General features: G+C 41.7%; 2 protein-coding genes across 11 annotated transcripts in view; both read right to left on the bottom strand.

Annotated features, from left to right (window-relative positions):
- Positions 1-24,860, bottom strand: part of LOC117590506 (neurobeachin) — a 200,752-nt gene that overhangs the window by 131,713 nt on the left and 44,179 nt on the right. The gene's annotated exons all lie outside the window — the stretch shown is intronic.
- LOC117590509 (proteasomal ubiquitin receptor ADRM1 homolog) overlaps positions 15,912-24,860 on the bottom strand; it is a 19,679-nt gene continuing 10,730 nt past the window's right edge. The window contains exons 2-3 of one of the 2 annotated variants that reach the window (XM_034283197.1): positions 22,068-22,071; positions 15,912-17,436 (exon numbers count right to left, since the gene is read on the bottom strand). In XM_034283197.1, the coding sequence (XP_034139088.1) occupies positions 16,262-17,230 (969 nt within the window). In that variant the 5' untranslated portion in view covers positions 17,231-17,436; positions 22,068-22,071 and the 3' untranslated portion in view covers positions 15,912-16,261. Of the gene's footprint in view, positions 17,460-17,548; positions 17,646-22,067; positions 22,072-24,860 lie in introns of those variants that run through there. The other variant, XM_034283196.1, reaches the window with a different exon arrangement.

Genomic DNA, 24,860 nt, shown 5'->3' with positions numbered 1-24,860 from the left:
GCTACAATATTTACGATTCTCGTGAATGCAGACAGTTGATTTTGGTGTTGTGGGTGGTGAAACCCAAGGACGTATTGAGTACAATTTCACGCCATGGACAGAATTTGCGAATATTGTAGAGATAAGGGGATAAGTCTAAGAAGACTACATAATTAAGACAGGGTCATTTCCATTTACACCACAAAAATTAAGTCCTATTGGTGCACAGGCCCTGAAGCATTGTTGACACTTGAAACACTAATCAAAATTCCCATAAACGTAATGCCCAAGTAGTAACAGTTGCCTACAAGCTCTGAAACACTTAGACTTTTTCATCGCCTCCTCTCTTAAATAGTTACCAAAATCAAACAAATTATTTAGAGAGGAGTTCTAACAATACAAACATGACCTGAATGAAGAGATAGACGTACTTACGTACATCATTATTTGTGCATAACTTTTTTTACATCACTAATTATACATCACTATTTGTATAACCTTATTTTCTGTGTCCACATTTAATATTGTAACAACAACTTTTCGCTCCATATTATGTTAAAATCGCGTTTATAAAAACGAAAGAAAAAAAAAACGAAACTTTCAGGAGTTTGCTTCATTAAATATTTGCGAGCGACTGTACCACCCAAAGTTGGCCACACAAATACAATTGCCATTTCCAGTCTGCGTGTGTGTGTGTGTGAGTGTGCACTTTTCATTTAATTGCACACCGAATTACGCACAGAGGCAAATTGCAATGGAGGGCCGACGGCAGGGCCAGAGGGTGGGACACTATTCAAATCATCAAATTAGCGCACTTATAGACACACACACACACACACTTGCAGAGACTCGCACATAGTGAAATCAATTAAGATACAAAAGCGCGCCAAAAACAAGAGGAAAAGAAACCGAAACTTTCCGCACTCAGCCCGGTCTACCGATCGCTTCGTGTGGCTGCTATGTGGAGGAATGTGGAGGAATGTGTAGGAAGGCACTTCCGCTTTTACTTTACATCGTTTTTTCTTGTGTGCCAGTGTTGAATAACTTGCGGCGCGCTTCTGGCCAAACAACCGCACAGGTGTTCCAGGGCGAGGAGGGCGTGTGGGCGTGGGGGCGTTCCTGGTCGACTGATAAAAAATGCAAATGCTTTAATTAAAAGCTTTGCAGCTTCGTCGAAGCGTGGCGCCCAAATGGCCCATCGAGTGAGGGCGAGACGGGGCGTGCCGTGAGCAATCGGTTGCCAGTGTTGCATAATATTAAAGGTTTAAGCGCTGCCAACTAAAAAAAAATGTAAAGAAAACGAAAAGGAAACGGTGGGAGGGTGGCAAAAGAATGAACAAAGTAGGATATGGGTATACGGGTGGAAAGGACACACCCACACACACAAACACACATGTTTGTCGTGATTTTTATTGCATACTTTGGTACGCCCCGCAATTTATGCAAAATTTTCAGCAATTTTTGCGCCACCCCCACCCCCGCACCCGCTTTTCATTCTTTCTTTTTGTTCTTTTGTGTTTTGCATACATTTTGTGGTTGGGCAGGTGGAGATGGCTATCACTAGCTCCAAAGCTTATTTTTCCCCACACAGAACCCATAATAGCTGAAGATTATTACGAGCCATGCCACATGTATGTGCACACTTTTTGGCTTCCACATGGGTGTGCCTTTTTTTGGTTGCAGAAAATGTCTTCATATAATGTTGGGAAATTTGTTAATAACACAAGAAACTGTAGTGCCACATTGACAACTTGTTGTTGCTGTGCAAAGTGTTGCCAGTTAGCAGGAAAACCCATTTTGCTTCCGATATCATTCTCGAATTTCTAAAAAAAAAAAGGCTACAAAAATATGCAGCTTCAAAGTTAGTCTAGGTAAAGGCCAATTGAATTTAAAAGACTCGTGGCCAACTCGTGGCATGAAACATTTGTATTCACAAAAATGTTGGCAATGTAGTGGAAAAAACTGTCAACGAATTGAAATGCGACATAATGCGATACCATCCAAATGGAATCGAAAAAAATAACTATTCTGTCGCTCTTTTTTCATGACAAGTTGGTTTCTGTTGGCACTGTGCAGTCAGGAATGTTGTTTTCTTGTTAGGAAATTACATAATTAATTGATTGCAACATGATACTTTTTGTAACTTTCTCTGCGCCCCCCATACATATTACTTTCTCCATCTTCCACATACAAGACCACTCCGTGGTAATAACAAAACAACAAAAAGAGCACAAAGTTTCGCAGCAGGGTTGGAACTTCATTAGGAGGAAAGGAGGAGGAAGGAGGTACGGGAGAGCGCAGCGGCAAGAAAAGTTCAGAGTCAAAGCTGTAAATAGATGGGCTCTATTACGGTAATACGACGGGAGCGTCATGCATGCGTGTAGTCGTGTATGTGTGAGTGTGTGTTTTCTCTGTACGTAAATCGCACCAAATGAGTTGGCAAAACTGCACAAGCAATGAATATTACATGCCACAAGGAGGGCCACGGACAGGAACGAGGACTGCCCGCAAGGACAAACGGCAACGATGCTGCCCCGGCGACACCGCTGCTGGCAGCATACAACATTTTTATCATGCTCCAACTAATTGCAGGTCTCCCTAGCAAGAACCTGAACCTGAACCTCGAACCATAACCGGAATCAGAATTAAAAGATACAGAGATAGAGAGAACAGCCAGCTAAAAGGAGACCAGAGCGTCCGCACAGCAGGGCGCCAGCAGGTCCTGTCCGCAACACCACGACATACATATATACATATATGTATGTATGTAAATATGAGTTTACATACATATAGATGTATTTATATGCGTGTGTGTGTCCTGCCACATAACATAAATTCTCATAAGCTTAATGCTTTGAAATTGGAGCAAACTGTGATACCAAACACTCCCATCTTCCAGCCACCGTCTCCCGTCTACACTCCACTTACACAACCCACTCCTTCCACTATAGAGAGAAGTCTCACAGTTCACAGTGGGTACAAATCTCTGCTGTGACTGTAAAAACATCAGCTTTCCCCAGCTTTTCCCAGATTTACTCTTCGACAACCCCGACGCACATGCGAAATGTGCCAAAGAGAAATCTATAAATTTATAGCGTACATTGCTGTTCAGAAAATCGTCTTCTAATTACTTTAAGGCTAACAATGTGCAACTATAATTTTATAGGAAATTCGTGCAGAAAACATTCATAATGTACATCAAATCAATTTAAAATTCAGTCTCTTAACACCACTGTGCCCCCGTATGTCCTGAGTGTGCTTCCCTTCAAGCTATTGAAATTGAAATGGCGACCGCCCCATAACCCAACTTCCAACGCAACCCTCGTCCTTCGTGATGCCTTAATGAGCTCCATGGCAGCAATCTGCAGTGTCGTCTGCTTTAACATAATTAATAACACCCACACGTAGACCATCGGACAGGACACGATCCAGTAGACAGACACGGATAATTTTCTTGAGAAAGCTTTGATTTTTTATTGTGTTGTGCTTTTTTGTGCATTGCTGATTTTATTATAAATAATAATTATAATGTTGCAGAGCAGGCCAAGCGAAAGCCAAACAACAACAAACAGGAGAAAGAAAAAATATAATAAAATCAATAACCACCACGGCCTCAAGCTGAAATTTACATACAACACCCCAATTCACCCAACTGGTTTGGAAATGGGGCTGGTGTTGGGGATACAGGTTATTTCGTTGGATGGGTGGGAGTATTTGGTTGGCTTTCAGTTTGTGGATGGCGGGGGTTCTTGCGATTGAGTTTTTGTGCACCTCAAGGCAGGGGCCATCGGTTCCGAATATCGTTCACGTTCTGTTCTTGGGAAGCAGCCAGTCTCAGTCGCCTCTACATCCTTTGATGATGGCGGGGGGTGGCAATGTATATTGTTTCCGGAACAAGGACAAACAAAGGCAGGCGCGCACACAATAAGCCAATCTCGATTATACTCGAAATTCGTTTTGGAAAATTTAATTTCGTTCAATCGCAGATATATATTAAAAATTGTGCCAATGAAAATCAATACAAATAAACGAGAATACGTACAGACGGAGAAAAGAATGCAGTCAAATTTCATACAAAAATGCGAAAAATAATATGTACAAATATTTATTTACATATTATACAAATAAATATTATTTTTTTACATTTTCACATTTCCCAGGACCATTTCTGGGTAGCCCCAGAAAACCCCCATGGTTATTGATTACAAATTTTAAGCCAAATGCCAGTAATTGGCTACCGGACTAGCCACGAGTTTCCCCTAGAGAGTAGTTTGCCCTACCTTCATTAACAATGCATTCGGTTCAAGCGAAAGGACAAGGCAAAAATAATTGAATTCTGTTCAAAGCCAATTATCCGTTCAAGGATATGAGAAACCCAAGCACATGTTGCGACTCACATTTATTTGTAAGTACATACATACGTATATCTATATTATAGGCTAAACGGAATGCAACCTCCTCAACTACATCGTCATGTGGTAAATTATGACTAAAAGCCTGAAAATAATTGGCATTGCTGAGGGCAACACACACAGAGTAGACCCAGAGCCAGTCATAGAGGGTAGAACGTTTCAGCAGTGTTCTTCGGGTGTAAAGTAAGTCAAGTCCCAAGGTGGGCCCGGGCGGGCGGAGGCGTTTTAGTCAAAGTATTCGAAGTTCCTCAATACACTGTGCACGTTGGTTATTTAATGTGTATTTGCATTATTACGAGTAGAACGAACAACTCAACTGTGAAGAGAGACCGGAGCTATGAAAGCAGTGGAAAGGAGTGGAACGCCACACACAGCACATCACATTGGATAGCACATCGTATCGCTCAAATGGCCGTCAAGGCTCGGACAGCTGACCGAGTTCGAGGGGGGGTTGGGGCTCGCTCTTCCTTCAGTCAGTTAGTCAGCGACTACATGTCCTCTATGTCCTTTATCCTTTGTCCTCTCTGCACTTACAAACACGGGCACACACACAATGTTTGTACATTATTGGCAACTTGTTTAGTTTGTTTTTGTAATTTTGTCATATATGTAAGGGCTGAGAAGGACCCACTCTCGCGTGTGCGCGCCTCGTGCGGGGTATGGCAATGAACAATTTATTGATATTTTTAGACCGCTTGTGCATTCTACGTGCATAAGGACCCAAGCATCGATCCTTGCCATCGTGTGTTTGCTTAGCTAATAGAATCATCTCAACATATTTATGTCACATGAAACTATTTATTTGTCCTCGGAACACACCCACATCAGCCTCCGTCCCTCGTCTCACGCTGCCTGCATACAGACATTGTACACTCACTGAGAAACAGATCCGACAGGATAACAGACAGCTACGACAGACGGAAAATTGCACGGCCAGCGCTGTCATAAAAGTGGAACCTGGACCAGAATTTCATAGTATATCTAGTCTACATTTATCACAGCAGCAGGAGCTGTCGCCAGCACAACTACAAACATAAATGGAGGGAAGCGAAGACAAAAATCTTTATTGATTGATTCAGTACTTTCCTGTACTTTCATGCATGTTGTGGAAACTGTACCTCCTCTGACAGGAGATATACAATTACTTCTAGGGACACAACTGTACTTTCTACGACTAAAGGGAAACTGTAATTTACTCCAGTATGAGCGGAGGCAACTGTACATATGAAACTTCACTAAGAGTGAACTGTACTTCTTTCAGTATTGGATGCCTGCATGCACCATTGAGGAAGCTGTACAATAAAATAAGTTTAAGCCGCAAAACTGTACTTCATTTCCATTTGCGTTTATAGCTACACTCGCTCACCCACAGCACCCCACAACCAAGTAAACTGGCGGCAACTGTACTTGACAGGGAATACCATGAGCCGTGCATCAACTACATTCGCCANCAACTTCTACCCGAAAAAAGATAAATGCTTACACATGAATGTAGTCCCTTAACGTACAAGGCAAACATGACTTCCATGACCATGCCCACCCCCCCCCCTCCCCCTCCCAAACCGTAGCCCACAGCATGGACAGGACGAAGACGTACATCAAAAAAATTCGGTTGCAACATTGGCAAGTTTGACAAGCCAGAAGATTGAGTACGTGCTGCACATTGACAAATGGAACGAGCTAGCGTTCGCCACGAATCCCTGGGATTATGTTCAGCACCCGTGCAATTGTGGCAAGGGCGTGCAAGGGCGCGCCCTGATGATGGATCAGCCCTTTCGCATAGGAAAAACCTCACATTCCGTTTGCGACTTTCTGATGACTTACATACCTGCAAATTGAATATTTGTTTTCAGAAAACACTCACCTGCGAAGAAACAAAAATATTGTTGATTAATTAGTATTTGCGCAAAAATGTTTAGATTTTGGGGTAATGGTGGACAGGCATACAAAAAACATGTGACCCGAGTCTCAACAGAAAGTTTTTATCCATACATCTTTATTTTAATCCCAAATTACACATTTTAATATACTTTGAGCGTCATGCAGCAGCACCCACCGCTTAAGCATGGCATAGGAGTGGAACTGTAACGAAAAATCAGCACCTAATTCTAAATTTAAATGAAAATGTAACCCTTGAACTTGTCAAAAGACTTCCCAGCCTCCAAACTGACTTTTCTAATCCATTTTACCGAATAATTTCATGAGAGATTGATTAGTTTGTGCTTTAATACTCAACGAAGGTGCTGGGACAGCTTCAATGCATAATATCTCCCGGTTTGGCAAACTTGAATTTCATGAAATCCCCAAGATTGTCACCCTGTGACCTGCACTTGAATAGGTTCATAGCCAGACTAGAGAGACTGGAGGTCATTGCATGTGGCAATCTTTCTCCCTGTGTGCAAAAGACGAGAAGCATCAACAAATGTGCATTGAAAGACGGGAGAAGTTATGGCGCGCGGCCGTGGTGGCGCGTCGCTGCATTTGGCATTGACAAAAGGCCAGAAGCTAGCTCCTGGCGTGTTCCGGGGTTGCTTTACTCGCTCCCTAGAGCCACAACCTCATTCTCCAGCTCATTCTCGTTTTGGATGGCTTATGCTTTCCAGCAACCACCACACCACATGCACGCATTCCCATTCAATTGGGTTTCATTGCAGTCATGCATTTTTAAAGGGGCAGAAAATGGGCAGACTTCCACGATGACTGAAGTGGGAAATCAAATGTTTGTAATTAAAATTAAATATTCTATTAAAGGATCAAAACTGCAAAGCCAAAAGGATGCTGCTGCAGCATCAGCTACAGCAGCAATGCAGCCGGTAAACATGGCAATCAAAAGCGCTGTATGCATATAAAGTAGATGGATGCCACAGACACAGACGCAGGACACAGGACACGAGGGCATATGTACTAGATAGATGCACACATATGCATGTACACATACCCGTGTATATATTTCATAACACAAATGTTTAATCAACGCAGCACCAGCAGCACGATGATGGTTAGCAAAAGGGACACTGCCCGGACCTGGGAAAATAAATAGCACATCATCAGCTCTCAACGAGAAGGCAGGGTGCAGAGTTGCAGAGCGACAGAGTGCCAGTGGCAGTATGGCAGGGAGGGGTCGTTTTTGGGGTCTAGGACTGGATCGTAGTGACAACTAGGCAAGCGTGAAATGTCAAGTGCTCAAGCCGGAATTCGGTTTTGACAACACACACACACCAGTAGTACCCACACAGAACGAGACGAACCAACGACTATTGGGGAGCAAAAGCAAAAACTAGTCCAACGAATGGATGCAATGCACAAAGCAAACACAAACTAAAGATATCTGTTTGGTTTTGCTTCTTACAACATCAATTAATAATTGAATAATATATCTACACACAGCAGGATATTAAGTGGAAGGAGTGAAAATCCCCACACCCAGCATGGAGACAACCATCCATCCATTCAAATGCTTCATCAATAAATAGTTGACGATTTTAATGCAGCAATTTCTAGAGCACATTCCAGAAAGCACAACCTCAAACAGATAATTACACTCGGAGAAATGTGACTCAACTCTTTCATGATGGAAAGGATTAACATTTTACAACACTTTTATTACTTATAATACTTTATTCCAATGCAGTATTCAATCCGATTAAATATTTGTATTTATTTTGATTCTAAAGAAATATTGCACTGTTTAATTATGTCAAAATGTGATTGAAAACAATAATGTAATGGACATGTGATAGCCATTACGGTGCTATAGTATTTCATTCAATAATTTCTGCAATAATAACAGCAATAAAATAATTAGTGTGTGGACGTGCCATGACAATGCACCATCATCAGCAGCAGCAGCAGCAGCAGCAGCAGCAGAGGGGCGACGCCGCATTACGCGTTGATACTCGGAAAATATTTATCAATTTGTGCATTTATTCTTTCAGTAATTTAATTGCCAGCTTTCCATCGTTTTGTCCTGCCAAAATGAATTTTACTGAAACGTGTTTTTACATGCTCTAACGCCAATTACAGATTTTCACATTTCATTAATTCCGAGTGGAGCATTTTCCAACCAAATAACAAGCACAAAAAACTGCTTTAAATATTCCCAAGTAAAACAATGCAGAACAAAACAAAACGAAAAAAAATATAAAAAATTATCGCTACCAGCAGAAAAGGTGTTAGATAATGAATGCACTCCTCTCTCTCTCTCTCTCTCTCTCTCTCTCTCTCTCTATCTCGCATAGCAAGTAAATGCTAAACAATTCGAGAGCTTTTATTACCATTAAATATTTATGAAGTTATTCGGTTCAATTATATTTTTTCACGCACGCTGTATAATTATGCAGTGGAACAAAAAAAAATGCAATGAATAAATGAATAATTATATAAATATTTATGGAGTTTTCAGGCCGATTCAGAACAGTTGCTAATAATTTGATGTTATGCAAATTGGGCACCACTGACTCCGCCCCTGCAGCCGTTGGACACCGCTGCCAGCAGCAGCAGCAGAGTCCACAGTGGATGCGGCTGGGCCAAAAGCCACACTAGAAATTGATTTGCGATTGTTGCGCGAATAACGTTTGAGGCACAAATGAATTAAATTGATTTTGAATTGATTTGGTTTTCTAGTTTCAGGTTACGGGTTGTGTGTGTTTCCCTTTGGTCTTTTTGGTCTTCCTGCTTCCTGCTCTGCGGGATAAGCTCACAGCCAGCTCCCAGCTCTGTGATCACTAAAGCAGAGACAGAGGTATTGCCAGAGAGAGGGGGGTAGCCATATCCCCCTTGGTTAACCCCTCACTCTGCATTGGAATCGGGTTTCGGTTTGTGACAGGAGCAGAGAAAATGGTTAATCAAGAGCGTGACTCTCGCCCCAGGTTGAATTTTCCGTGTCGTTTAGTTTTACTCGGACTTCCTTTTGGAAGGATATGCTACCTTCTTACTGTGCTCAGAGTAACTCTTTTGATTTTTTTAATGCAGAAGGAAGCCTTTCCGAGCGCATAGCCAAATGTCGCTGGAAGTGGATTCCAACGAATTTGAAAATCGAGGGTATCAAATGTTTCAGGCTCTCGGAAAAAGTCAGCCGTGGCTTCCTGTTTTGGGTTTGTTGCTGGTTCGTTTTTATTGCAACGCATCCTTTTTATGTTCTGCTGTGATTGTCAGCCTACCCCATCCCCAAACATTCAGGCATCCGGCATGAAGACTACCCCTACCCCTCACTCACTCTTTCTCTGGGTCTCTCCATCAATGTTTGCATTGCGAACCGCACACACACACAACAAACAGTCCCCCAATCCCCACCTACACTCTCCCTCTCCCTGTCGCTCTGTTATGCTGCTGCTGCTGCAGCTGCATTCCGTGTTGTACATAAGTATGAAATTTATTAGTGAATGTTGCATATCCTTTTCTGCGTGTCAGTTCCGGCCTCCATTGCACTATCCAGCCAACCCGGCAGCACGGCAGCCATCCAACTCGACCAGCAGCTGCAGCTGCAACGACATCATTATTGGACATGGCCCCAACACGCCCCACGAACACTCTTCCCCCTCATACGTGCCTCGTGTGCCTCTCATGCGACTGCCACTACCATGCTGGTGAAAAGTCCGTATCGTGGAATGCTCGTTCGAAGTGGTTTTTTTTTTGCGATTTTAATTTGTTAAATGCACTTTTGTCCGGTTCACCCCATGGGCGCATCGACAGCGGCGGTACTTAACCCCACAACGGCATATGGGGGTCAACATGGAGACTGAGCAGCAAAGCAACGATGCTTGAGGATTGTGAAAATTCTTTTAACAATGCACTATGGGTAAAAAAAGCTTGACTTCTACAAATTTGAAGAATTAAGTAGAATTAAAAAAAAACGAGAAGGGACGTGTGAGACGCTTCTTACGCGTCACTACTTTTATACTCGGCACTCAGTACAACATCTGCACCTCAGCGGTGTTTTGTCAAATTTTACATTTTTTCTTCATCTGTCATCTACATCAACAACACTACTCACACCAACACGCTGCTTTAGCTCGCCGCCCTTCCCTAGACTCACACACTGCAGACTCGCGGCAGAGGCAGAGGCAGCGATCGCACACAAAATAAAAACAAATATAAGCTGGGGAACGGGGTGGGTTAAAAGTCGGCATAGCCAAAGGCAGAGGGACGGCAGAGGCAGGGGCCGAGTGAAGCAGAAGCAGAGTGTGAATGAGAGAATGTGAAAAGAACAACAAAAGCTGCGGGACAGGGTGGGTTTAGCCACTGGAAATTAATTTCTCCATTGTGGCTATAATAATGATCCAATCGGATCCCAATTTGGGATCTGATAGATATGGCCATTCCCTACGGAAAGGCGTTTTTTATCTTTTATCTTCAACCTTGTAGATTTGGGAGGCTTTCGCCCTTTTGCGGGGGCGGAAGGGGGCGTGGTACACTAGTTTCAGTGTGAGCATACAGCAGTCCGGAGCCAAAATTTGGTGGCTCTAGCTCTTATAGTCTCTGAGAACTAGCCGACAAACAAGACGGACAGACGGACAGACAGGCATGGCTCTATCGATTCGTCTATTGATGCTGATCAAAAATATATATACTTTATGGGGTCGGAAACGTTTCCTTCTGTGCGTTACATACAACCGTTATTCACACAAATACAATACACCCTATTTACTCTTCGAGTACCGGGTATAAAAACCAGTTTGTCTTTTGGACCAAGCCCTCCTGCCCGAATTCATTATACAAAAATGTATTTAAATGCTTAACGATGATAAAAGATCGTTTAAACTTAAATGATTAACATGATTAAATGATTGATTGATTGGTTGAATGTAATTTGATTTGATATGCATTTCGCCAAGTACTTGTCTATAAAAGCAATTAATTTGATAAGGAAAGCCTTAGATATTTGAATAGTATCGTCTTCAGTTTGACAGTTTTCGTCAATACTTTCTAAAGTACATTTTATTGCGTCTGCTTCGGGAATTTTGTTGCTCCACACCTCCAGCAGCGCTGCATAGCTGAACTTATAAGCATCTGCAAAATTTTATATTTTCCGAAAAATGGCAAAAGAAAACGGCAAAAAATTCAGCACAACAAAAAACTCAATAAAAATAAGATATTTTTAAAGTTGGAAATGAAATATGTTTAAAGTAGACACAAGATTCCATGGCAATAAATAAATAGCAATGAATTTTGTATGCTAATAAATTCATATACAAATATTTGTATATTTTCAGTACGACAACAATTTCTGTATCTATGAATAGATTCCATTTCCTCCACTTGAATTTGAATCTCATCGTGTCCCTCTGGGTTTAAAATCCCTGACACCTCACTCTTTCTCTTTCTTACTCTGAAACATTAATTCATGTTTGCTTCTCTCCTCTCTCTCCTTCTCTTCGGAAACTGATTTTGCCTGGCAGTCGCGACAACTTTCGCCTCCGCACAAAAAAAATCAATTAATGCAATTTCATCATTTGAACACTATTCGTTCCTTTCCGTATGCATGTCTTTCCTGTCTTTCCATCTCTGCGCATCTTGTTTGGTTTTCCGCTTTTCCAACCATATTCGTCTGGAATTTCGAATTTTTAATGTATTTTTTTGTTTGGCTGCGTTTCCCCAATTTTGCAGTGCGAAAATGTATTCATTGCAGCCTGCAATTGGGTTAACTCGTTGGGGTGAGCTCGTACTCTTTAACGTCTGAAATTGTTCTCACTACCCGAATTTTCGAAGTCCAATGGGTGTGTAAATCCATCGAATCGATATACGTATACCCATACATAGATAAATGTATCTGTGAGCCAGGATATCATGCGCTTCGTTCCCCTACTGTTACACTCTTCCATTCTTCGGTTTGGGTTCTCTTTTTTTTCGATGTGAGCTTTTACGCTATTATTTGATTTTTATTTGGGTTTCTGCTCTGCTTTCCTCTTGCCGCATTTCATGAGTTATTGTCTCTCGTGGACTCTGCGGCTTCAATGCGAACTAGGCCACTGATTGGTGATGTGAAGTGAGGGTCTAGAGGGTACCCAGCCAAGCTGTCGCTGGCCTTTTTGGCAACACTGCCTGGTCCCCCGTTCTGGCGTCATTTTTATTCCCATTTGATGCCCCTACCATTTTTGGTACTTTTGCGGCGTCTCCTGAGGCAAAGAGAGTAAGAGAAAGCGGAGCGGTGCAGATATGTTTGACACTCTTACACTCATACTTATACACGCAGAGAAACTATACTGAAAATCGAATATTTAAACTTAGATTTGAGTATTAATACCAAAAGACTGGCAACAAGAAAATGTGTTTTATTTTTGGCTATAACTCCAAGTGTTTTCCATTTAATTTTACCCTTTTTTGTATACTTATATATTTTGTATACATATTTGTAGCTTATTTTACTATTAAAAATTTTCTTCGAGTGCATACATGTATGGGAATTTTTGGGTGTATTGGGGATGTTTCGCTTCTGGTCAGGATATGCTGGAGGCTAGTGCGTTTCCTTAATGCGACAATGTTTGCTCAATTTCACAGTATCTCGCCAGCATCTCGCTCTCTGTCTCTCTTGGAGTCTATGTGACTTCCGTTTGTCGCATAGCACTTCAAATACTGAGATATAACTACATACATATGTACATATATGGACGAGTATATATAAATAAATTTACCGCCTAAAGCCACTTGACATTGACAGTTACGACACGTGCTCAAGGCTCGAAGAAAACTTTTGGCTTGCGTCTCTAGGCGTATTCCCGGAAATCCTCATTAGAAGCTCCACTGAAGCGCCGAGTCGTCTGTCTATCATGAACTTGAGCCCGACTCTGAACCTGAGCCGGAAGGGCTTTGCTATTGCAGCTTGTTGATTCAAAATGCACTGGAAATTCCACTTGAGATTTAATTTAATTGCGAAATAAATTCATAGTTTGATTACAGCTCAAACACTTGCCAATTAAAGGCATGGAAGGAGGTCAGTCTCAGACAAATAAATAGCACTTTAAATAATTATTTATTAGGAGTAGAAAAAGGCAGCTAGATGCTATGGAATACCCTGCAGATTGTGTGAACTTGTGAGCATTCCTTTGATGCTGACTTGGCGTAATCATAGGAAGTCACTGGAGCGGAATCCCACGAAAACTGCAGACAGCGAAGGTCAGAAGGCGGCGTAGTGCAGCTGGAGCATCCATCAGAAGGTTAGCAGAAGGATTTCCAGCAGATAATGAATACATATAATGGTTAGGAAATCAGTAAGGCATTTAAGAAGAAGTCCGAATGATGGACAAATCACTGCGGAAAACCACAGAGGAAAAACGCCAGAGGAAGAAGTGTAGGAGAAGGGTGTACTCCCAAGCAGGTGAAACTTGGGCTGAGGCGATCTCTCACTGCTGTAAGCAAGTGTCAAGGATCAATCCCTCTGTTATTTCTAGTAAAGAGGGGGTAATTACCCACAATGTGTATTTCTTCTCCTGTTCTTCTCTTCTCTTGTGCATATTTCTAAAATGTTTTATTCATTGTGAATTAAACTGATGCAAAAAAATAAAATAGTTTTTAATTTTTGGTAAATATGGCAAAGAAATGTTCAAGGTAAATTTTAGGGTGTGCACTCGTATTAGAATATGTCAAGGGTATTTGAACTGTGACATGGGGTCCTGACATGGGGTCGGGGTCGGTCAGTTCTTTCTTAAATCAATTATCCATCATTTAAATGTGTATACGTGAATTAGGTTGGCAGCAAAACGAGGAGCACTCGTTGAAGTGCGAGTATGCAGTCGAATACCCTGTGTCTCGCTCTCGCTCTCGCTCTCTTTCAGTCTCTGTCTCTATTGCAAGGGAAAAGTACATATAAATATCTAACTTTTATTTACATTTTCAGCTGTCTCAATTCTCGCCCTCCCTTTCTCTCTCTCTCTCCCTCTCTGCTTTTACACTACCACATCTACGGAATGGACTGGAATTTCTCTTTGAGCAACAAATTCTGTTTTCTTCTGCCTGTGTGTGTGTGTGTGTGTGAGTGTGTGTGGGCTGCATGTTGCATGTGTAGTTAAGATGCTTTGGCTTAACCTTTGACTACACGAAAAATATTCCAACAATTTTGTGTGTGAATTACCCCACACCTCTCTGCACTTTCCCCTTCTCCTCCTGCTTTTAGCCAAGTGAAGCTTCAGTTTCCACTGCTTCAGCTGTTTGATAATCAAGCGCAATAATGGAGGTAAACTAGAGTACATCTCTCAGTCTATGGGTGTGTGTGTGTGTGTGTGTGTGTGTGTGTGTATCCAAGATGGGAGCAAACCAACATCCGGTAAGGCAGGAGAACAGATGTGTAGAGGCTGGAGGTAGGTGGCACAAGTGCGAGGAAATTCAAGGAAGTGCCAGAAGTACAAATGTAATGGCAAATTTTTGAAATTAGTATGCAACACGCATCACAGTGGCAGGAATGGCATTGCCACTGCCTTTCATTCTCACCCTCTCTGCCTGTCTCTCTGTTTAAGGCTCGTTTGCTGTCTCGTTCTGTCTCTATGGCTTAACTTTTATGTGTTGTTTTTGCTTGTGTGTGTGCTTGTTTGTGTGTGTACAGACTCCGCACAGGCGTGTGGAGTGGTTTATACCAATAAGCGGCATATTTAAGCTGCTTGTTGGTTTGGTTTTAAGTAATTTTTATAGCCATTCTTTCGTTCTTCTTTTTTGTGTTTGCCCATTTGCCATTAAGTTTATGCGTTGAATATGTGGATAAAAACAGGGGACTGGTTTTTGTTCAAGAATGAAGCCCCGGGAGAAGCAAATGCCGGAACAAAACTAATTGCAGCAGCACCCAAGTACAGTCACACTTAAAAGTATGCCATACAATTCCTGGTCAATGAATTTATAAAGATTTATAAGTTAAAAATTGAATAAAAAAGTTTCTTTATTCTGACCCTCTTATTAATTTTAATGTGAATCAGTGGAAATTTGTAAATACAAAGTTAAATACTCTTTTGCCGATCTTTAATTTCAGCGTTTTTCTTCTTGCAGTACTCGTATTTAAATATATTTAAGTTTTAAGCTTAAAAAAAGTGAGAAAATCGCCAAGAGATAATAAAATAAAATAATTCACAGAATGATACTCCCCCCACACCCTGACATGGAAACCAGTTTTTTGCGCACATTTTGTTTTGCTTCTCTGGTGGGTTTTCCTCTTGATTTGTGTTTTTTTTTTTGTTTGGGTGGCATTTTCCGCCGACTTAAACGCCGCTGCTGCTGCGTTTTTCGGACCCTTCCAACGCTTTTCAGTTTCCGCTCACTTAGATTCATTAAAACAACTGGCGGCAAAAGTTGTCATGACCTAGGATATACTGCTCGTAGAAGATCAGGCCGGCGGAGCTATACAAATGAGACTAAAGAAAAACTCTTACTGCTGTGGCAGCGGGAAAACTATTCTTAAGCTGGGTCCCAAACCCTAGACTCCACCAAAAAGAAAAAACAAAAAAAAATGTCAGTTTAAAACTATTTTTTTTCATTCTTTCCTTTTTATTTTTGCCCCAACCCTGCCTGCAGTTGTGTTAGCATTTGTGCACAAGCATTTTATATCAATTTTTAGTGTTTGTTTTTTTTTTTGGGTAGAACTTGCCTTTTTGTGTCTGATGCTGCTGCTCTCTAGTTATATCTACTGCTCCCTCTTGTCCTTGTGCAAGTTGTCGTCTAACTTATGGCATCTCATTTATCTTCGTAACTTGAGATGGAAGACGAGGACAACCAGGACGCCCAGCAGGCACAGGGAGAGGAAAAGACCGAAGTACTTATTGCATTTTGTACTTTGTAATTTTTGTTGTCTTTCTTTTTTGTTGGGTGTGTATTTTTCTTTGTTTTTGGCTCTGACTTATTTATGACCATGGTCTTTATCTACGGTTATTTTTTCAATTAGCAGACTCCTTCTGTTATTGCCTGTATGCATCTGGGCTATTCAGGATGTACAGGAACTCTTCGAAATCGCCATCTTGTGCCGCCTCCAGTGCCTCGGGGCCCACTGACAATTCTCGGAGGCTGCCAAGGAGCTGACATCGCTGAAAGGCATATTGAAACACCATAAGAGCCTCGTAGAACTGCGGCGAATGCACATGATCCGCCACAAGGCTCACCTTCAGGGTGTCGACCACTGTGGCAGGCATGCCCGTGGTGTGGCGCTCAATCTCCTCGCGATCCGGGTCCATCGGCAGGCGTGCCACTAGGCGGTGCAGGCTCTCCGACGAAAAGTTATTCATTTCAATGACATCAAGCATTTGATGGCGCATCGCGGTTGCCAGACTTTTGGTCTGCTGCTGGTAGGGATCCTGAAAGGGCTGCGGCATCGTACCCTCGGCTGACAGAGTATTTTTGGTCAAACTGATCAAACTTTGGCCCATTTTGAGGAAGAACCCCAAAAAGTTTATCACCGTAGTGGCACCTCTGCCAGGTGTCGGCGATGGTGGCGTAGTTGGCGCAGGGACATCACAGCCACCACCATCGCGTGGACGGTCAGTGGCGGGTTCGTTGGCAACGACAGAGATAACGATCTTTGGCTTGTCCGGTTCTCTGGAAGCCTTAATCAGTTCATTGAAACGCTGACAGAAATCATTGTCACGTTCGGGATACGCTTCCTGCATCCAAAAGAAGTGACGCTGCCTGACGCCCTCGAATCTGAGGACAAACACACGACCAGTGTTGCATTCGATGACACGCTGGAACCGGGGCACACCCGGCACTGCCACAATGTCCATTTCGACTTTGCCCGACTGGCGATCTTTCCAGCATATGTGCACTTCATCTTCGATGCGACGCAAAAAGAGCAGACCCTTGCGACTATCCGGCTCGATAACACGGTCACGGCTGACCATCAGCCCGGCCTTGTATTCAATCAGATTCTTCATCTTCCAAACTTCCAAATTTTAACTTCTAATTTTGATATTGTTTCGTTTGTTGCCTCTCCTTTTGTGATGGGATACAGCAGCTCCTTGAACGTCGCCGACGTGCTCGGACCAAACCGGCAATTGACCTTTAATTATACACTTAAAAGTACATAAAAACGTGGCCAGGTCCAAGTTGCCGGACACTGCTGCTGCTGCTGCTACTGCTGCTACCCCGGAGTGGGTCTTGTATCTATACGGAGTAGCAGTAGTAGGAGGCACAATTAAAATTAAGTTTACTTATACGGCTTAACGTGCAGTAAATGGATATTGCCTCCTTACCGTGTTAAGTACAGGTCCTTGATTTGCTTTCCAAACATCAAGTGGGGGTTCTGATTCCGATACTTTAGTGACTTATTTGACTTCTAGCTCGAGGAGCTATTGTTTATTGGCTCAACGATGCATCATTTTCGGAATAAACTTTCTTGATGAAACAAAAAATTCCCAAAAACTATTCCTTAGTTTTTCCTGACACTTAACTTAACCATTCATGGAATATTTTATGTAATTCCATGCAAAGACTATACTTGAGGATATACCCACAACTTTAATGTTACTTTGATAGTAAAAAAAAAGTTATTCTCTTGTTATGAAATGGTTTTATTTTTAGACATTATTATAATATTTTGTTCCCTAGCCTTTATACCCACCAACATAAATCATTAAAATTTTTTTTAATATGATTAACTTCTAACAACATTTTCTTTCTTTTGAATCGATTAATGCTGGGTTTTAGATTCGTTTCATTACGATTCCGATATGGTATCTCGCGGTGATACATTTTTTAAGTGCAACGAATTGAGGCTGTGGTGCGGGGATCCACGTGCAAGAGAACGAACGAAAAACGAGAGATTCCAAAACCAACAACTGGACTTTATTTATTTCCAATGAGCTGTGTGTGCATTGCCTTCTGTGCTTGTGAGTGTTCTGAGAGTCCTTTCTGAGTGTTTTAATGATGGAGAAAGCCAGGAAGCAGTCGGCCGCTTCTACTGGTGCCACGCGGAATGTTCGAAAGCAATTACAATTTAAGTATTTAATTAGGGAATTACGTGAGCAAACACACGTTCCACGTGTCGAAAGAGGAGAGGAGAGATGAGAGCTGAGAGAAAAGGTGGCACAGCCGTCGCAAGAGGTCGAACAAAATGGAAGGGGGAATGGAAGTGAATAAAAAGGAAACCAACCAACCTCTCCACCGCCCTTCCTCCCCCCCTCTATATATTATATAAAATGAAAATAAAAATAAAAAGAGCGTAACGTAGTGGCCCCAATCGACTTCAACATGAGACGGCAAGTGGCATGTGGCATGTGCCACGTGTGCGTGTGCTTGTGTCTGTGTGTGTGTGTGTGTGTGTGTGTGTATGTGCGGACACACACCTGATGCCGCCCCCATAAATGCCAATAAAAATGAAGCCAATTGCTGTTTCTCAAACAAAAAGAACAAGAAACATTTGAGTCAGCTACAAAACAATTTGTAGTTCATGCTGTTGCCCAGCGTTCCCCAGCTATGTCGACCGGAACGAAGACGGGCAAGGCAGGCAGCATCAGCAGCCAAGGCGCCAAAGGATAAGCATGTTCTGGCATCAGACTGACTTTACCCGCAATCCCCATGGGTTGGCCCAACGAGAGTTTCAGTCCCAGCAAATAGTAAATAAAATCAAGAACTATAAAAAAGCAAACGTAAAAGATAAAGAAGAAAAATAAAGGTGAGAGCTGGAAATTTAGAGACTAAAATATTCCCAAGGAAGAGGCAGGGCTTGTAGAGTTTACTCTCAAAATAATCTGTGGAAATTGGAAGTTTAAAGACTAAAAGATACCCAAGGATCTACGATGAATATAATACCAACAAAAAATAAAAACAAAATGTTCTAAGCATTTTACTCTTGTGTTAAATAATCGGCACTCCGACCTGTTTCCACCCTGGGATCTTCGTCTTATGGGATTACTCAAACCAATTGTGAGCGGCTTCACGACATACCCTTTTGCTACTCTCTAAGCAAAAGCAAAAATGGTAGAAGAAAAAAAAGCAATCGTTGTGTTGACAAATGCCTTTGCCGAAGCATCGTACAACGACTCCACCGCTCCATCGCACCACTGCACCACTCACCCAACGTTCTGTTGCCGCCCGTCACCTCTTGTGGCAATTTCCTTCATTTGCAGTTTCATTTTTATGGCTACGCGTCGCATTTCCTTGTGCCACTGTTGTTTTTTTTTTCGTTCAGGATTTTTCTTTTGCTTTTTGCTTGTATCAATAAATTGGCGTCGACCAAAGCAAACACAGTAGCAGCAGAATGGGGCATGCTTCGCCAGGTAAAATGTACATGTAAATGTACATAAAATAAAAAAAAAATTATATATAGGTTGGGTGCGACAGTTGCAAATAAAATGATCACCTTTTGACTTTTAAACATCATCCGCGGAAATATTTTGTTCGTTTTTCCTTCAATTTATGCCCTGGTACAATGAGTACCAGCACCAGGGACCAGCACCAGAATCAGGATTGTGTTTGTGTGAGTGGACGATATTTGCTATGCATTAATTAAGTGCCGCCTCATAAATATTATATGGGCATAAAACATACATTTTGCAAGGGAAATGTACGTAAAATGCTCGAATCATTTAAAGATTTACCCATGAATTATGGTCGATATCTGAATGGAAGGATATGAGAATTCTTGGAGATTCTTGCAGAAAAATTATGGAAAAAAGTGCACAGAGATAACAACAATTTCGAAAACAGTTTCAGTTTCGTTTGCAGATAATTTACAAAATTGTGTAACAATTGATAATCTACCTATGAAAATACACAAATTTAAATCAAATCTACAACACAATATCGTTGCAGAAATGTTCTCTAAATACAAATGTTAATTCTTAGATATATTCGCACATTTGTTGCACTTATCTGATCATCAATAATTGAATGCCAAAGCCACACATCATTTAGCTAATGAAGATGAATATGAAATGAATTAATTAATTGAAATTTGTTTGGGTTTCCCGTCCTCCGCCCATTTCGGTATTGAATGAAGGAAGTTCAATGAACCAGCGTCGCATGGCTTTCCCATGGCTCACCTTTTGCTATCTCTGGCTCTCTTCTTTTTCTTCCTCTGCTTCTGTGTGTGTGTGGTGTGTATTCCTTGTGTTAATGTCTACTATTTTTTGTTTCCCCACTGTTGCGTCATTAATTCATAAGCAGGAACCTCATTTCACTTGAGGCTTTGCTCTCTATCCTTCTCCATCATGTTGAACGAGTCATTTTTGGGGGGGCCTTGGACAGGAATTTCCGTTTAGTTTGCGATGGGTGGTGTATGTGTGTGCGTGTCAGCCAGTCAGCCAATTAAACGAGTGAGACGAGGAGTCAACTTGAAATTAACACACACTTTTTCCCCCCCAAAGCACACACAACAGACACGGACACAGACACAGACACAGACACATGAACAGAGAGACACAGACATTGCCGTTCCTCATACAAACAAACGCTGGCACATTCGCACTGGTGCCCGAGAGTACACACGCACGCAAGCTTATGAATCTGAAAAATGCGCTTCGCTGGCCTAAACTAATTTCCACCTAAACTCAAACACAGACACACACGCACACAGAGACGGAACAGAGCCGAAACCAGAACCGAGACAGGCTCAAACACGCATTCAAGCCGCAGGAGTTAGTCCTTTCTGCTGTCTCATGGAGAGCTGTTTAGATGGCATGCCGACAAAGAAGTCCACACGGAGTCCATCAGCTAAATCGAAGAGGAAGATACGCTCACGTACGCATCAAAGATATAAACTTTAACAATCTATCATTGCATAAGTGCATCTGTTGGATCTATACATTTTTTGTTGTTTATCTAAGTAAATATTTAAATTACCTACAAATATTTTTCATAAATGTATCCATCATTATCTTTCATCTATTTATCTGAAAAATAATATATGTACATATGTACATACGTAATTTATTTAACTAATTTACTGTCATTGTGTTTAGCATTGGTTCCCAGTCAAACTTGCATCAAATATTTGATAGTCTTTGCAAATACTTTTTCTTGCCGTCATTCTTTTGAGACCCATACTTATCCATCCATCTTTCAAAATGAATCAATGAGGGATTGATGGATGGCATTACCATCTATCCATGTTTATTTACATACATATAGTTACATATCTAAATGTCTTGCATTCTTTACCATTACCCCCAATAAGTCTTCAGTTACCGCTTGCTGCGAAAGTGTATTTCGATGCTCCTGGGAGATGGTTTTCGCTTCCAGTTTGTTCTGCAGAGCACAGCACATCCAGAAACCCTTTCCTACAGAAGCTCTTTATCCATTTACCCTCCCTATTAACCCCACATCAAGGTGAGGGTTGAGCTCCAGCTCTGGCTCCTGTTCTGGCTCGTGCTTCAAGTGCCAATGCCAGCACACACATTCATGATTGGCGTCAGGTTTTGTAAATTTACGTATTTTTTGGATTCATTCCTTTTTTTCGTTACACCCTTTCCCCTAATCGATTCTCGCTCGTTTTCCCCATATACACGTACTCTATTCCAGGACTTTTCTTTGAGTGTGAATTTTCGTATAAATGTTTTTCTGGATGTTGCAGGAAGCAGCTCTGCCCGTACTTCGAGCAAATTAAGTGCACATAATTTCCCATAAATGAACGAATTTTTCTTTTATTTTATTTTATTTTATTTTATTTCTTCCATTCGAATCTGCAAGGGTATCAAAAATTTCGACCCCCGTTGGAAATGGTATTTTCTTTTGCATTGTTTTTTTTTGCAGTGAATTTTCCCTTTCATTCACCTTTCTTTTCGCACCGGTGTCTCTCTCTCTCTCTCTCTCTCTCTCTCTCTGGTGCTCGTCTTCTCTGTGGCCCTGGAGTGCGTGTTAGATTAAATGACAGGAAGGGGGCTGACATGCCGCAAGGGCAAGCGGATGTGTAGATCTACCTTTGTAGAGTTGGTAAACCTTTGACGTGTTCTGGTCCTGCCATCGTGTGTGTGTGTGTGTGTGTTTGGGCATGTGTTCCAAACAAAACAACATATTTTTCCAATTTTCGTGGCTTTTTTGGTACCTGGAATTTCTTTGCGGCATGTTCGTATATAATAATCGTACTTTTGTTTAGACGCACACTCGTATGGCTGCAATTTTTTGTGCGCTTTTGTTGGTCTTGGCATCAAAAATAAATTTAATTTCACAAATGCTCAAAATAAAATTATTCATTTCATTTCAAAAACGACCAGAAACATACCCCTTAGACACTTTTCCAAGTAGGAATATTGTTATCTTGAAGGGTATTAGCAACAAATCAGAGCAAGTGATTATATCGAGAATTCGAATGACCCATAGAATATTCATTAGTGGCATCAACCCATTGAAAATACAATAATAAATTGAAAGAAATCAACAAAAAATATCAATTTAATGTCCCTGCCTTAAACAATCATCCTGGCATACCCTGTAAATAGGTGAAATAATGAGCTGGAGAACGGTTAATAAAAAACATTTTATTACAGTCAAAGCGAGCGAAAGGACCCCATCGCTAATTTGTACAACTTTTATTCTTTTTAATTATTTACTTTGTTCTCCTTTTTTTTGTGTCTGTTTTTGTTTGCTGATTTACTAACAGAAAGGCGAGAGACACGCAGCGTGCGGGTGGGTCGCCGGCTGAAGGAGCTTAACAGCTGTTATAAGCACCAGGGGAGTGACAGGGTTGCCACAGTATCGTGTCACAGATTAGAGTTGTGATAGCTACAGAAAGGGTCCGAGGGACAGAGGAAAATGGGTGAAGAAAAAAACGGCACGAGTGTTCACCTGACGATAGCAAAAAGTAAAGCGCATTAACACCGCAAATTAAATGCAAAGGAACTAAACTGCGGTTACTAAATGAGGGGTTCAAGATGAATGGAGGGGGAGGCATGGGTGTGTGTGTGTGTGTGTGACTAAACGACGGGTGCTAAATCGGCTGTGCGATGGGGCAGCAGCATCTGCTGCGGGGTTCAACTTTAATGATGATGAAGATAAAACATGCGAGAATGAGCGAGTGCAGTCGGGGGGTTCAATTCCAATTAGATTTCGATTTCTGGCTTGTTTTTTTTTCCTTAAAACCTTTTTATCCTTTAAATGGAAATGTTAATAGACATCAAAATCCTAGCAAAATAACTCTCACGGATTCGTGGAAACCGCTGGACACCTATTCAATGGATAGGATTTTTTTTCTTTTGCAATCCAAACATTTAAATGGAAAAGCGAGTTGTACACATTATTACACAGTTTTCATATATTTTTGTTTGTTTTTTTAATGTTTTTTTTTAAAGGTTGCACCGCTCGAATAAATGCAGTTTAATTGATGGGAAAATAAACAGAAAATTGTGAATATATTTTTCAAATCGTTTGACCGAGGTTGTAACATCACGTCTCCCGGTTTTTAATGCTGATAAACACCACATAGAAACAAGGACCTGAAATACTTCACATTGAAGACTATTTAATTTACAAATTTATATATTTCAAAACCAAAAAATTCATTTAAATACGGCTGGTGTCGCCTTCTTAAATAAGTTCCATATGTGCGCAATGCGATTTTTTGTATAATTATAATCAATAATAAAACTGCTACTTAGCGGGAACTGTCCCACATATAATCAACATATAGATGAACATATTGAGCCATAGAATATGGTCTATAAAGAAAATGCCCCACTTAGATGCGCAATAAGAGGAGGAGAGTGCTTGACCATATCCGCCCGGTCACTTTCTAGAACGTCACCCACCCAGCCAGCCAGCCCCAACGACTATAAATTCCGCACAAAGTGCCAATATAAATCAAGTGCAAACTGCTGCTGCTTCGACCTGGTGGAGCCTCCTTCATTCTGGGCGGTGGTATATAAAGGAAAATAATAATAATGAATTTATGGTGGTGCAGCAGGCGGTGCTACACGACTGGCAGCGTGGAGCCCGTGAAAGAAGGTCGGAGACCATTAAATAACATTTAAAATGTCAAAGCAAGGATGCACACAACCCAAGAGGTTCCATGGCTCTAATGTGGAAAAGAAATTGAATGGAGGGGGTAGCTAGGGGGCGGACAGGACCATGGCTGGGTGCATAGTGCATGGGGTTTGGGGCATGGGGCACAATATGAGACGAGATGAATTGAGGCGGCAGGCAAACCAACAAAGCTGTAAATCTCAAAGCCAAAGCGGCAGCAGCAGCAGCAGCAGCAACGACTCTCTAGCCACAAACAACAAACAAACAAACAAAACTCGAAAGCAATTTAGATGCATTGCATATGCAGAAGCAGCAGCAACAGCAGCAGTAGCAGCGGCAGTAGGGATGTGGATATGGATATGGTTGCATGCAACAATGCATAACCAATGTCGAAGGAGTAGGAGGAGCAGCAGCAGTAGACACATAGGATGACATAAGGCGCTGTGCCGTTCTGCGCTCCTCTAGTTGCAATTACAAGGACACGCGGCGCGGCGATGCCAGAGAGAAGAGACAAGTTTTGCACCCGAAACGAAACGAAGGAGACCCTCAGCGAAGAATGGGTTTTTAGAGTGGAAGAGCAGAAGCAGAATAAGTGGAAGATGCACTAGC

Source organism: Drosophila guanche, unplaced genomic scaffold (assembly GCF_900245975.1).
Source record: "Drosophila guanche unplaced genomic scaffold, DGUA_6, whole genome shotgun sequence".
In the NCBI taxonomy this organism is placed as follows: domain Eukaryota; kingdom Metazoa; phylum Arthropoda; class Insecta; order Diptera; family Drosophilidae; genus Drosophila; species Drosophila guanche.
Note: the sequence above shows the minus strand (reverse complement) of the source record. Positions and strands in the feature narration are given on the sequence as shown.